At 38.7% G+C, this 16,534-nt stretch overlaps 1 protein-coding gene across 1 annotated transcript in view; it reads right to left on the bottom strand.

Moving 5' to 3' along the window:
* The window catches only part of NWD2 (NACHT and WD repeat domain containing 2), a 209,428-nt gene that overhangs the window by 129,156 nt on the left and 63,738 nt on the right, over window positions 1-16,534 (bottom strand). Inside the window, exon 2 of the mRNA XM_029235880.1 lies at window positions 2,700-2,788. Within this exon, the coding sequence (XP_029091713.1) occupies window positions 2,700-2,788 (89 nt within the window). The remainder of the gene's footprint in view (window positions 1-2,699; window positions 2,789-16,534) is intronic.

Below are 16,534 nucleotides of genomic sequence, written 5' to 3' on the forward strand. Positions count from 1 at the left end.
GTGGAACTTACAATCTTGGAAGAAAGACAAGAAACAATCCAATGCATGAGTAAACAAGAAAAATATCCAACACTGACACATGCTATGCAAATAACTAAAATAGGATGATGTAAAATACAGCACACCTAGGGGGTTACTTTAGATTGGGTCATGAGGGAATCAACTCTAGGAAGTGACATTTCAGAGGAGACTTGAAGGACAGTGAGTAAGCACCCATGAAAAGATGAGGGGGTGAGCATTCCTATAGAGAGACAGCCAGGGAAAATTCCTGAAATGGAATGGGCTTGAAGTGTTCAAGGGACCAATTGGAGGACACACAGCTGCAGAGAAGTGGGCAAGGAGAAGAGGGGCATGACTTAAGATCAGACAGGAAGAGTCCTAGGAATGAGCAGGGCTTAGGAGGTGAAGCAGGGGAAGAAGCAGATGGAAAAGCATTGTAGGTGGTAAGAACAGCAAAGGCAAGAAAGCAGGAAATAGACTGGTATGTTTGAGTAACTCTAGGAAATGCGTTTCTCCTGAGTCCAATGCACAAAGATGGAATCCAGAACGCTGTACGGCTAAATTCGTTTTTTTGTGAAGCTTCTGGCACATTTTGCTGCAGCTGAGAAAAGAGGACCATCTCTCCAGTAAACACAGCCTCAGGGAGCTCTATAACCAACCTATTTTGGAAGGTGGGAAGCAAGTGCAACCTTGCATATTGTATTCTAAACACAACCTCAGATGTGTAAGCTGTCACCACCCCCATTTTAGACACTAAAGGACCAGCAGGTGGGTTAAGTCACTCACAGTCAAGAGCTGGGGCTCAATTCCATGTCATGCTTTACCCAGTGCTGTTAACTCTGCTGTCCAGTATCTCACTGACTGATTCAATACACCTGCCTGGAATGATCCTTGCCATCAATTTCTTCTATGGAGCTTGCCTTCTACCGTTTTCCTTTGGCTTGATCTGTTTTCTCCTGTACCTACTTAAAATTTAGAAAATATATTTTTCCTTTTTTCCCCTCAGCTAATCCTAATCAATTCCATGTTTTATGGAGGCTGTTCTGTAGCTCAACCTTCTTCTACTGACAAAAGTGATGCAAACCCAAATAAACTCAAAGATGGTATTAATAGGCTTGGATACATTTCTTTACAGTAACCGAGTCCCCAGGGAATGTCTAAGTCTTTGGGAATCTTGACATATCAGAATTTTTAACAGTTGAGACTCTGTTATCAGTAGAACGAGATTCCTCAGAGAAGGTGGTGCTGACTTCACAACAAGGAATTTAGGTTGATGATTTTTCAAGTAAACAGTGACTTAGGAGTAACTATTCAATATGTGTGTCACAATGGCTTGCTGCTAACAGACACTATGCATTGAGATCAAAGCCATTTTGAAACTCTTATTTTATACATCCTATTAGAAGGCACTAGGAAGTATACCAGGACAAAATATTTACAGTCAACCCTTGAATAACACAGGTTTGAACCGTGTGGATCCACTTGTGTGGATTTTTTCAGTAGTAAATACTACAGTATGAAATGATCCATGGTTGGCTGAATCCTCGGATATGGAGGGACCGTGGATACAGAGGGCTGACTGTAAAGTTATACGTGTATTTTCAACTACGCAGAGGGTCAGCACCCCTAACCCCTGCATTGTTTGAGGGTCAACTGTATTCAGAAGGAAACAAATGAGGGGTGAAATTTTCTTCCATTAACAATGTCACATTTTCGGCGGGGGCAGGGCGGGGTGGTGGTGTGATGAATTGGGAGATTGGGATTGACATATATACACTAATATGTATAAAATGGATAACTAATAAGAACCTGCTGTACAAAAAAATAAAATTCAAAAATTAAAAAAAAAACACCCCAAAACTCTCTCCCAACCCAAAGAGTAAAAAAAAAAAAAAGACACATTTTGCACTCTTACACCACAGACCTCTAGTCCACAGTCCTTACTTAACAATGTAGTTAGGATAGCACTGTTCAGTTAAGATGTCCATTGCAAATGAAGGTGATGAATTCTGACTAAATAACACTATCTATAGTTGCAGGAGCCATTCACTTAAAAACTTTTTTGGATGTCTAAGATATGCCCAATGTCTTCTAGTACTTTTCTGTTAGGTGGCTTCATCAACAGTGTCTACAAAAGCCAGGATGTTATGAATTTTAGCAATGACATGCACAGTTACTGTTTCTTGAAAGGCTGATGGTTTGTTTTTGTTTTGTTATTTTGGTAAATGGTAAATTCCCAAAATGCTTGGGGAAAAGGACATTCTTCAATGCAAATAAAAACTAAAAGGTAGGACAGAAGGCAAGGACTGACCAAGCTGCTAAAAAGAAATACTCGGGAGAGAGTTGGTCTCAATTTTTTGATGCAAAACATTTCTAGAGATGCCAGCTTAAAGGCAGGTGCTCAGCAACCTTGCCCTTTTTGACATTAGTGGAGGTTAGCAAAAAAGCAAATAAACATAATTCCAAGAGAAAGATGAGCCAATACCGGGTAGGGTCCAAGAAACAGAGCATAAAAGTGCAAAACATCAAAAATGACTAAATATTTTACTTCCATTTTCCAGTGTTTCTTTTCACCCGCGCTTAAAGAAATGAAATATTTCAGGGCTTAAAACATATTTTATAACACCGAAACTGTGACAAGAAACACACATTAGTTATTTAGCTGACATAATTAAAAATGAAATTAATATCAGCGTTACCTGAAATTCTAATCCATAGTTTTCTCTGCAGAATTCTCTTAATTTAGGATACACGTTTTCTCTTAGTGCCTGTCTTTCTGCTCCCGTGTCTGTGGTAGAAAAGCAAACACACAGAGAGTGAGTTATGTCCACATAGTACACATTTCTGGAAGAAAAGAAAGCTTACAAATAAACATTAACATTAATATAATCAAGCTGGGGTGTTGCATTGTGAAATGATGGGATATTAGCCTGCTGGAGAAGACTTGCTCTTAACAGAGCAGGGGAGCTGAGATGTGTACCATGCACACAGGGCGAATGGGAGCCCTGGGTAAGTTCTGTGGGTGCTGGCAGAGCTGGGAATTCACAGCTCATTCTTTATACCCACATAGACCCTCACATGGCGCTCTTAAATAGCTACAACCACATTGTCTTTCAAAGAGGCAGAAGGAAAAATTGTAAGGCTGTCAGGTGTAGCTCCATTGAGTGTAAATATTTCAAAACACACACACACACTGATTACTGATTTCCAAAAACATCCAGACTCTATCATTCCCTACAGTATTTAGAAACAATGCTACTTTTACAAGATTCAGTACAGCATCTGTGCAATCAGCACAACAGTCAGGAGTGACAAATTGTAGGAGTCATCGTCTAAAACTAGCGGATTCCACTGGCCAACGGTTCAACATTAGCGTCTCCCACCCTGGGCTTAGGGACCTGTTATGTCAGAGAGGGGATCGTTTTACATGTGCCACAGTGTGTAAAAGCTTCGAAATAAAATATTTAAAAATTATCCGTGTCATTAAAAAATACGAGAAGAAACAGAGAACCCGAAACCAGAAGAACCATAACATATGTATGTATTTAATGTTGAATGTTCTGCACAGAAAGGGATTCTACAGCCACTTGTGCTGGACGGTGCTCTACATCAGTGATGACGCTGTAAGATGCTTACAGCAAAGAGAATGGTCCTCGCCCAGCTAACTTCACAGAAAGATAAGAATCAGAGCTTAAAAAATTAGGTTAATGTGTTATCTCATGAAAAGGACCATTTGCTAAATGTACCTCAATCCCAGCCATAACCATGAAACATCTGCATACCACATTTGTAACTCAGGAACCAATTTAAAAGACTGTCCTTGTTATTCTCAAGCACATCTGTCCGTGCAAACTCAACCATATGCCGTGTTGACCTACTCTACTTTCCTACTGTTCTCAAGCCCGTTTTGAGAGGCAAACAACCAATCCCAAGAGTCTGAGATGCAGCGGCAGCTTGACAGAGTGACAGGAACCAGTGTTTACATGGGAACCAAAGACTCAATACAAGGTCTTCGAGATTACCCTGTGATCCAAACAAGTAGGGTCTTTTCCCCCCATAGACCCAACATGGACCTAAGTCCAAAGGGAAAGCAGGAGGACCGTGTTGAGGAGGGGACACCTGAGCAGTGCCATGTGCCCTTACGGCACTGGTGGAAGCAGATTAAGCTTCCACATGATTTGTATAATCTTGGGATCAGGTGCCCATCCTCCCTCACCCCACTGTAAGGGCTGAAAACACCACCTTCCAAGTAAAGCTGTTGATATTCAATCTCTCCAAAAGGCTACCGACTTTTAAGACCCAAATAACAAAAAGTCACTTCAAAAATGAAGAGATACTACCAGATGTGGAATTTGGGAATATATTAAACAACAATTATTGGTAAGATATTCTAAAAAAAATAGTATTCAAATAATACATGAAAAAAATTATGAAATGAGCAGAAATTTCCTTCTAAAAAATGTTATTATAACTCTTATTACTGGGTCCCAAGACCTGAATGTGTCGTAGTAAGGAGGCTAAGACAGAAATGCAGTATCTAATTACTAACGTTTACTGAGTGCTTACTGTAGACTAGTAGTGTGCTAAGTTTTTCTATGTGTATTTTCTTAGTCACTTCTGTCAAAAACCCTATGAAAATCATCAGTCCATTTTTAAAATAAGAGGAAACAAATATAAAGGGGTTAAGAGACATGCCTGAGGTCATGTGACCACTAAGTTGGAGAACCTGGATTTGAACTTAGAGAGCCGAATGCCATAGTCTGCTCTAACCATGGAAAATATGCAACTGCGCCAAGAATCAATTTTTGAAAATGACAAATGCAAGAGCTTCCCAGAATGGTTAAGGGATGCTGAAATCCTAATATTTATGAAACAAACAAAAATCTCAGTTACCCGTGACAAATTTTTCCCTTTCTATAATACACCCTTCAACAGCCAACCCATCAATAAGTTCTCTTGCTCCATCCATCTCTAAATAAATCCTGAATGAATCTACTTCTCTGCACCTCTGGTACAAGCCAAACTCATCTCTCACCTGGACCCTATCTCGCTGTTTCCATACTTGGCTCCGTCAATCCATTCTCCACAGAGCAGCCAGATTTATGTAAAAACATAAATCCGATCACATCACTCTCTTGTTTAAAATCCTCCAGCAGCTCTTCATGGAACTTGGAATGAAATCCCCACTCCTTACCTTGAATGTTCTCTCCTTCTCTAAGCTCATTTCTTACCACTTGCCCTGTTCATGTCACTCAAGCAGCGCTGGCGTTCATTTGGTTCCTGGGTTATATTCTCACTGGTGACCTCTGCTCTAGCCATGACTTCCTCCTGGAATGCTTAGTCCCATGATCATTTCATGTCATCTCCTGTCATTCAAGTGTCAGCTTTAATGCCACCTCCTCAGAGAGGCCTTCTCTGAGCCCTCCAGCTACAGACCCCTCTCTATCACACCATCTTCTTCAAATTCTTTGCACATTACTCATCACTATTGGTGATAATTTTCTGTTTACTATGTGTCTCCCCCACTGCCAGGTGAGCTCAGTGGGACTCAGGACCTTCTTCTGTCTCTTTCGCTGCTGCATCCCCAGTGACTAGAGTCATGCTCAATTAAGGAAGGAGTATATGAAAAAACCCACACAGGCACCAGGGATAAAAATGAGCTGACAGGCAATGCATCTCTGCAATTACCTCCAGAAACAGAAAGGCTTCCTACATTACAATATGCCATTGGTTGGACAGGGAATCAAGACTGTGAAATTCTGGGAAATACATGATTGGGTTTAGAAAGTGGACTTCATGAAGTAAGTGAATGAACTGAAATACTGATGTCTTTCATGGTTTCTGTGTTTCTGGCAAAATACTAATATTTTATCAAATTATGTTAAATGTTTCTAAAAATGTGAGGGAAGTGTATGACAGGCATTCTTTATTATTACTTATATTACAAAAGCGACTCAGATTTTCCTATATTTGTATTAATATAGGATGATTGGATCTGGAAATGGAAAAGTAATTAAAATAAAATGGATTAATTATGCTGGGTGACAGATAAGCTGGCTTAATTATACAAAAAACCTGATTCATACTGACAGCACATCCTGATGGTTGGCAATTAAAAAACACTAGAATGTCATGGATAGGAAAAATTAAGTCACAGAATGTCACACATAAAAAGGGACCTCTTACAAAAGTGTAGAAGACGAGGTATGTCATCATTTATTCTTCATAGTCACTGCATCCATTTGTATCTGTCCAGCTCCTGAATGCTTTGAAAAGATGCATTAACACTTCGGTAGCACTAAAGAGGTTTTTAAAGAGTTGCTTTCTAAATAATTCCTCTATGATTTCAGAATTAATGACGGTCTCTGTGTAGTATCTGAGTTACCTGCAGGAAGAACATTAGCTGGCACAGAATTATCAGTCAATATCTTTATCCTACTTCAAGCAGGATTTAGATTAATTCCAAGCTTTTATTAAAAATAAGAGTGCCAAAATGACCATGTGGGACTGGAACTTCTTACTGCCCCACCTCACCCAACCTTCAGAGCACGGATGTTAGATTAAGTCATTTCCCTCTTGGCAGCTCACAAAACTTATTTAGGATCCACCTACAGCTGTCATTCCAGCCTGGGTTCCCAAGTCTCTGTAGGTTTGCTCTTGCCTGGATTTTCCCTCTTTACCTGGCCCCTTAGCCAATGATTCATCTGGACATCTTATCTGGCTTTTGTTGTTGTTGGGGTTGATTTCCTGTCTGGCAGCTTCCCAGAGGCTACCTCCTCTCCATGCCCTCCAAGTCCTCTGTGCCCAACCATCATCCTCACCATTCATTATTTCCATATCACCACATCCTGTCAATTTTATCATAATCTTCTTTTGAATGTGGCTATGCTTTTCTGTCTACTCTCTATTTTTGTACTCACCATCTCTCAGCCCTTAGAGTCCTATTTGACTGACCTGTTACCTGTCCCTTCTCATTGCAGTCTTAAGCTCCACAGAGCTGCCGGAGATAAATTCTAAGACAAAACAAAAGTGAAAACTAATTTGATCATTAAAGACCTTGGCTGGCATCTGGTGGCCCAGAGGATGAAGGCCAGAATATTCAGCAGGTGTAAATGTATCTTCGACCTAAGTTCTATCTTCTACTGCTCTTTATCATGCACCCTCCAGGGTATTTTTCAGCTATTACTTGAACCCGAGCCTTGTCTTTACACATACTGCTTTCCACACCCAGAATCCCCTATCTACTGCATCCGCTTTGCTTGGCAGACTCAGACCCTCCTGAGTCCCAATCAAAGGCAGCACAGTTTGTGAATGCTTACGAGACAGAGACAGGCATGCCCTGGCCACCCCACAGCACTTTGTTCACCCCTATATAACATCATGTATTTTACTTTATTATAAATATAATATTTTTAATTTATTTATTTTTAGTCTGTCTCCCCCATTAGACTTGTGAATTCATGGGAGGCAAGGACTTCCTCATACATAATTATTATAATTAGGAATGAAATGCCAAGTAGCATACTGATGCTACAGAAGTTAAAATATATATAAGGATATACTGTGAACAATAACTTTATTTCTAATAAATTAGAAAATGTGGGTGAAATGAACAAATTCTAGAAACAGAAATTATTGAAAGTGACTCAAGGAAAAGAAAATCTGAAGAGATCTACAACAAGTTAAAAAATTTCAATTAGTTATTAAAAATCTTCCCAAAGAAAATCACCACCCAAGAGTATTTAACTGATATATCAATAGTTAAAGAAATAATCCCTTACACCTTCAGAAAAGAGTAGAAGGAACACTTCAACTCATTCTTTAAGTCTATATTATCCTAAACCCCAAATGAGACAATAACATCAAAAGAAAAAAACACAAAACAAAAACTGCAGACCAATATATATCCCTCATGAACACTGAGGCAAAAACTCTTAGCAAGATACTAGCAAGCTGCCCCCAGCAATATATACACTGTCACCTAAGGGGATATAGTACAAGAATGATAGGTTAGTTTAACGTGGAATATGCCACATTAATACAGGGCATGACCATATGATCACTCCACAGATGCAGAAAAACTTTTGCCAAAATCTAATACCCATTCAGCCACAGGGAACAGAAAGTAATTTCTTTGCCCTGATAAAGGGCACTTACACAAAACCCTACAATTAGCACCATGTTTCATGGCTTAAGACTGAATATTTTCCACCTATGATCAGGAACACATTATTACTTACAGTCAACATTTTATTGGAGGTTGTAGTCAGTGCAGTGAAGAAAAAATTAAAAATAAAGGCATCTAGACTGAAAAGGAAAAAAATATTCTCAGTTGACAAGGTCTTGTATGTAGGAAACCCTGAGGAATCCAGAGGAAAAATACAATGGCTATAAACGATTTCAACAAGGTGGCTGGATAGACTATACAAATCAACAGTATTTCTCTATACTCACAACAAACAATCCAAAAATGAAATAGAAAAACTGCAGATCCAACACAGTCCCTATCAAAACCCCAGCATATTTTGCAATTATTTTTTCCGTACCATTATTGAAATGAAGTTTTAAAGCACACTTTGGTCAATCTTGCTCATTATCTGATCTGTTAAGTACACCAACTGGTATCAAACAGAAAAGACAGTAGAGGGACTAACTGTGGTTCTAGAACCAAACTCCCCGTGTCTGAATCCCAGCTCTTCACCTGCTAGCTGTGTGATTTCAGGCAAATTAAAAGATGTCTTTTTTTTTTTCATTTGTCATGTGGAATCAAAATTACTAGTATCAAGCTTATGAGGTTGTTGTGAAGATTAGATGGAGTCTTTCAACACCACCTGGCATGTGGTAAATATTCAATAAATGTTGCAATTATTCTATCAAACAATTTGGGGAATCAAAGACTAAAGCATCTTTTATTATGAGAATTTTTAGCACTGAAAGATTTATAGTAAAGTAGCTACAACCATCATGATCATTGTAGTTCTTAAAATGATTAAATTTTCAAGATAGTTTTCAAAGGTTTAGGGAAAACCATAGTTAAAATGTAATATTAAAAATATCACCAGTTTAGGGTTTCCCTGGTGGTGAAGAGGTTAAGAATCCACCTGCCAATGTAGGGGACACGGGTTCGAGCCCTGGTCCGGGAAGATCCCACATGCCGCGGAGCAACTAAGCCTGTGTGCCACAACTACGGAGCCTACGCTCTAGAGTCTGCGTGCCACAACTACTGAGCCCGTGCACCTAGAGCCTGTGCTCTGCAACAAGAGAAGCCACTGCAATGAGAAGCCCGTGCATCGCAATGAAGAGGAGTCCCCGCTCACAGCAACCAGAGAAAGCCCGTGTGGAGCAATGAAGACCCAACTCAGCCAAAAATAAAGAAATAAAGGCTTAAGTTAAAAAAAATATATCGCCAGTTTATCCAAATACTCTTAAAAGTTCCCAGTAGGAATTCACTAACTGTATTATTGCTACACCTCAATACACTTTAGGAAAAAGGAGTAAACTATAAAAGATAGCAATGCTGGGCTTAGTTCTGGTAATATTGAGGAAAAGAACCCTCACAAATATGACACTAAAACAACCCAAATATGGCATAACAATATTTTAACATATATATTTAAAAATGTGTCATATAGTTTGAGTGAAACTAAGCAATGCACAGAGGCCCAAGGCACAGTGAAAGCAGTAATATCAGAAAATAAGGGATCTCTGAGGCCAGCTTTTGGTTATTTTCTACTAAGCCCTGGTGACCTCTAGTGTTGATTTTTGTCTTCTGTGGGTGCAGGGTAGATTGGACACAAAGCACAGGGCCCCAAAGTGATAAGTCTAACAGGAAATCCTTGCAAAAGGCCATGACCCCAAAGAGCTAAGACCTACAGTGTGAGGGTGAATCAGAAATCAATCTTCATCACCAAGAAAACCTGCTGTTATACCATTCGCACTAGGTGGAAAAAAAACAACCTCCTTGATATTCGTAATCACAAGCTTGGTTTCTTGTAGGTTAGCAGTGCAAATTCATTTTATTTAAAGTCTGACAAGGAATTCCCTGGTGGTCCAGGGGTTAGGACTCCATGCTTCCACTACAGGGAGCACGGGTTCGATCCCTGCTCGGGGAACTGTGAATAAGATACTGCATGCCATGCCGTGACCCCTAGTGCTTGAGAAGCATAATTTCTAACAAGGCCTAATGAATTTCAGCAAATTAAAAGTTTCAAAGACTATTAAGCCACATGCACTCACACACACGAATTCCTGGGGTTTATCCCAGGAATGCAAGGATTCTTCAATATACGCAAATCAATCAATGTGATAAACCATATTAACAAGCTGAAGAATAAAAACCATATGACCATCTCAATAGATGCAGAAAAAGCTTTTGACAAAATTCAACACCCATTTATGATAAAAACTCTCCAGAAAGTGGGCATAGAGAGAACCTACCGCAACACAATAAAGGCCATATATGACAAACCCACAGCAAACATCATATTCAATGGTGAAAAACTGAAAGCATTTCCTCTAAGATCAGGAACAAGAGAAGGATGTCTACTCTCGCCACTATTATTCAACATAGTTTTGGAAGTTCCAGCTATGGCAATCAAAGAAAAAGAAATAAAAGGAATACAAATTGGAAAAGAAGTAGTAAAACTGTCACTGTTTGCAGATGACATGATACTATACATAGAGAATCCTAAAGATGCCACCAGAAAACTACCAGAGCTAATCACTGAATTTGGTAAGGTTGCAGGATTCAAAATTAATACACAGAAATCTCTGGCATTCCTATATACCAGCAATGAAAAATCAGAAAGAGAAATTAAGGAAACAATCCCATTTACCATCACAACAAAAAGAATAAAATACCTAGGAATAAGCCTGCCCAAGGAGGCAAAAAACTTGTACTCAGAAAACTATAAAACACTGATGAAGAAATCAAAGACGACATAAACAGAGGGAGAAATATACCATATTCTTAGATTGGAAGAATCAATATTGTGAAAATGACTATACTACCCAAAGCAATCTACAGATTCAATGCAGTCCCTATCAAACTACCACTGGCATTCTTCACAGAATTAGAACAAAAAATTTTACAATTCGTATGGAAACACAAAAGACCCCAAATAGCCCAAGCAATCTTGAGAGAGAAAAACAGAGCTGGAGGAATCAGGCTCCCAGACTTCAGACTATACTACAAAGCTACAGTAATCAAGACAGTATGGTACTGGCACAGAAACAGGAATATAGATCAGTGGTACAGGATAGAATGCCCAGAGATAAACCCACGCACATATAGTCACCTAATTTACGACAAAGGAGGCAAGAACATACAATGGAGAAAAGACAGCCTCTTCAATAAGTGGTGCTGGGAAAACTGGACAGCTACTTGTAAAAGAGTGAAATCAGAACACTCCCTAACACCATACACAAAAATAAACTCCAAATGGATTAAAGACCAAAATGTAAGATCAGACACCATAAAACTCTTAGAGGAAAACATAGGAAAAACACTCTTTGACATAAACCACAGCAAGATCTTTTTTGACCCACCTCCTAGAGTAACGAAAATAAAAACAAACAAATGGGACTTAATTAAACTTAAAAGCTTTTGCACAGCAAAGGAGACCATAAATAAGACAAAAAGACAACCATCAGAATGGGAGAAAATATTTGCAAATGAAACAAGAGACAAAGGATTAATCTCCAAAATATATAAACAGCTCATGGAGCTCAGTATCAAAAAAACAATCCAATTAAAAAAATGGGCAGAAGACCTAAATAGACATTTTACCAAGGAAGACATACAGATGGCTAAGAGGTACATGAAAAGATGCTCAACATCACTAATTGTTAGAGAAATGCAAATCAAAACTACAATGAGGTATCACCTCATACCAGTCAGAATGGTCATTATCAAAAAATTTAGAAACAGATGCTGGAGAGGATGTGGAGAAAAGGGAACTCTCCTGTACTGTTGGTGGGAATGTAAATTGATACAACCACTATGGAAAACAGTATGGAGGTTCCTTAAAAAACTAAAAATAGAACTACCATATGACCCAGCAATCCCACTACTGGGCATATACCCTGAGAAAACCATAATTCAAACAGAGACATGTACCACATGTTCATTGCAGCACTATTTACAACAGGCAGGACATGGAAGCAACCTAAGTGTCCATCAACAGATGAATGGATAAAGAAGTTGTGGCACATAGATGTAATGGAATATTGCTCAGCCATACAAAGAAACAAAATTGAGTTATTTGTAGTGAGGTGGATGGACCTAGAGTCTGTCATACAGAGTGAAGTAAGTCAGAAAGAGAAAAACAAATACCGTATACTAACACACATATATGGAATCTAAAAAAAAAAAAAAAAATGGTACTGATGAACCTATTGGCAGGGCAGGAATAAAGATGTAGACATAGAGAATGGACTTGAGGACACAGGGTGGGAGGGGGAAGCTGGGGCGAGGTGAGAGTAGCATCGACATATATACACTACCAAATGTAAAATAGTTAGCTAGTGGGAAGCAGCAGCATAGCACAAGGAGATCAGCTCGGTGCTTTGCAATGACCTAAAGGGGTGGGACAGGGAGGATGAGAGGGAGGCTTAAGAGGGAGGGGATATGGGGACATATGTATACATATGGCTGATTCACTTCGGTGTACAACAGAAACTAACACAGTATTGTGAAGCAATTATACTCCAATAAAGATTAAAAAAAGTATCTAGACTGTCAGCCTAGAATTAAATAAGCAACAAAGTAATCTTTCGGCAAAAGAGGGTATTTTTAGAAAAACAAAAAGTGAGTTTCCTGCCTTCTTTGTTTCGTATCAATTATTTTATTTTTTCCAGTTTCACTGAGACATAATTGACATAGAGCAATATATAGGTTTAGGTGTACAGAATAATAATTTGACTTATATACATCATGCTTATCACAAGTTTAATGAACACCCATCATCTCATATAGATACAAAATTGAAGAAATAGAAAAAAATTTGTGTGTGATGAGAACTCTCTGGATTTACTCTTTCATATATAAAAGTGTTAATTATATTTACCATGTTGTACATTACATCCCTAGTACTTATTTATCCTAGAAGTTTGTACATTTTGACTGTCTTTATCCATTGCTTGCCCCTCCCTCTGGTCTCTTTTTCTATGAGTGAGCTTGTTTGTTTCTGGACCTACAACTAACCCATGTTAGTTCCTGTTACACAATATAGTAAATTTTTTCTATACGTTTCAGAATGATCACCACGATAAGTCTAGTTAAGATACATCACCATACAAAGATATTACATACTTTCTGACTATATTCCTCGCGCTGTACATTTCATACCTGTGACTCACTTATTTTGCAACTGGAAGTTAGAACCTCAATCTCCCTCACCTATTTCTTTCCTCTCCCTACACCCCTCCTCTCTAGCAAACACCTGTTTGGTCTCTGTATCTATACTCTGTTTTTTTATGTTTGTTCATTTGTTTTGTTTCCCAGATGCCACATTGTAAGTGAAATCACACAGTATTTGTCTTTCTCTATCTGACTTATTTTGATTAGTGTGTGTGTGTGTACACACACACACAGACACACACACACCATATCTTCTTTATCCATTCATCTACTGATGGGTGTTTGGGTTGCTTCCATATCTTGGTTATTGTAAATAATGCTGCAGTGGGCATAGGGGTGCATATATCTTTTCTAATTAGTGCTTTCATTTTCTTTGGATAAAATAGCCAGGAGTGAAATTGCTGGATAAGGTTGCTGTATTTTCAATTTTTTGTGGAACCTCCATACGTTTTCCATAGTGGCTGCACCAGTTTATACATTCCCACCAACACTGCACAAGGGTTCCCTTTTCTTCACATCCTCACCAACACTTGTTGTCTTTTTAATATAGCCATTCTGACAGGTGTGAGGTGATATCTCATTGTGGTTTTGATTTGCATTTTCCTGATGATTAGCGATGGTGAACATCTTTTCATGTGCCTGCTGCCATCTGTATTTCTTCTTTGGAAAAATGTCTATTCAGATCCTCTTCCCATTTTTAATCAGGTTTGTTTTTTGATGTTGAGTTGTACAAGTTCTTTATATAGTTTGGATATTAACCCCCTATTGGATATATTGTCAGTAAATATCTTCTCCCATTCAGTAAGTGGCCTTTTTATTTTGTTGATAGTTCCCTTCACTGTGCAAAAGATTTTTAGTTTGATGTAGTCTCATTTGCTTATTTTGGCTTTTGTTTCACTTGCCCAAGGCAACATATTCAAAAAAATATTACTAAGACTGATGTCAAAGAGTTATTGCCTATGTTTTCTTCTATATGCTTTATGGTTTCAGGTTTTACATTTAAGTCTTTAATCCATTTTGAATTTATTTTTGTGCATGGTGTGAGACAGTAGTCCAGTTTGATTCTTTTGCATGTAGCTGTCCAGTTTTCCCAACACCATTTACTGAAAAGGATGTCTTTTCCCCCACTGTATATTCTTCCCTCCTTTGTTGTAGACTAATTGCCCATATAAATGTTGGTTCATTTCTGAGCTCTCTATTCTGTGGCTTATTTCTTTAGAAGTAAATTCTAAAGGATTTATTTCAGGTAGAAGAAAATTTGAGATGCAAGAAGTATTGGTGTGCAAATAAACTGGTAGATATACAGCTAAGCCTAAAAATGAATTAGTTGCTACGTCAAACTAAAAGGCTTCTGTACACCAATGAAACCAACAAGAAAGCAAAAAGAGAGAGGATATTTGCAAATCATATATCGAATAAGGGGTTAATATCCAAACTATACAAAGAACTCATATAGCTCAACAACAAAAGAACAAACAATCCAATTAAAAAATGGGCAGAGAATCTGAATAGACATTTTTCCAAAGAAGACATACAGATGGCCAATAGGTAGATGAAAAGATGCTTAGCATCACTAATCATCAGGGAAATGCAAACCGAAACCATAGTGAGTTATCATCTCACACCTGTCAGAATGGCTTTTGTCAAAATGACAAGAAATTACAAGTGTTGGTGAGGATCTGTAGAAAAAAAGAACCCTCATGCACTGCCGGTGGGAATGTAAATTGGTGCAGTTGTGGAAAATAATATGAAGGTTCCTCAAAAAATTAAAAATAGAAATACCATATGACCCAGCAATTCCACTCCTGGGTATGTAAACAAAGAAAATAATAGAATGTTGTATCTATGAAACTAATAATGTTGTATGTCAATTATACTTTAAAAACTAGTAACATAAAATAATAACATTTAATATTGGGGCTTAAAAAGATAGAAATAAAAAGTCTTAGATAGGGACTTCCCTGGTGATGCAGTGGTTAAGACTCAGTGCTCCCAATGCAGGGGGCCCGGGTTTGATCCCTGGTCAGGGAACTAGATCCCACAGGCATGCCGCAACTAAGAGTTCACATGCCACATCAAAGGAGCTGGTGAGCCTCAACTAAGGAGCCCACGTGCTGCAACTAAGACCCAGGGCAACCAAATAAATAAATATAAAAAAAATCTTAGATAAAAATAGCATGATGAGAATAAAACCCTAGATCCTGGGCTTCCCTGGTGGCGCAGTGGTTAAGAATCCGCTTGCCAATGCAGGGGACATGGGTTCGAGCCCGGGTTCGGGAAGATCCCACATGCCGCAGAGCAACTAAGCCCGTGTGCCACAACTACTGAGCCTGTGCTCTAGAGCCCGTGAGCCACAACTACTGAGCCCATGTGCCACAACTGCTGCCCTCAGCATTCACAATATATTAGGGCCAGACAGCAGTCAGCTAAGAATGGGGTTCCCAGTAATGCATAGCAAGTTCTAGAACAGGGGGATAAGCAAAACGCTACTAAAGCAGGAAGAGAGGAATGATTAATTTTGTCTAATGATCAGGGAGAGTTTATCAGAGAAGATGACAATTAAGTTAGGACTTGAAATATAGACAAGATTTTCTCAGGTAGGAAGGAAGAAATATCTTCTAGAAGAGTAGCAGCATGAGGAAAATGAGGAGGGCTTAAGAAGTTCAGGATGTGTTAGAGGAACACCAAGTAGTGTAGTTTGTTGTACGATGTACGGGGTTATATTTTAATTAGTCTATAAATTATCAGTCTTTTGCTGTTCCTCTGTGTTCTGGGAATTTGGGGGTCAACAGCATTTACTTCTCATAATCAAATGGGAGAGGAAAGAATACATACAGAGAATACATACAGAGAAAGAATACATACAGAGAATACATACAGAGAAAGAATACATACAGAGAATACATACAGAGAAAGAATACATACAGAACAAAAGCAACTCATCATCCACTTCAGTCAACTCCAAGAAAAACATTTTCATTCCATGTCCAAAATGCAGCTGTCGCTTACTTACAGGGGTCTCCCTGCACTTGGCTGACCTGTCTGTTTAGAGTAATTCATCAGTCAGCCAGTTCTCCGTTTGTTCAGACTCTACCATGTACCCAACACTCAGCTGGGTGTTGGGGAAACAAAACACTGCATGGTCCCCAACGCAAACGAACTTGCTTTAGACAG

Source organism: Monodon monoceros, unplaced genomic scaffold (genome assembly GCF_005190385.1).
Source record: "Monodon monoceros isolate NGI ecotype Baffin Bay Population unplaced genomic scaffold, NGI_Narwhal_1 Super_Scaffold_20, whole genome shotgun sequence".
Classification (NCBI taxonomy): Eukaryota; Metazoa; Chordata; class Mammalia; order Artiodactyla; family Monodontidae; genus Monodon; species Monodon monoceros.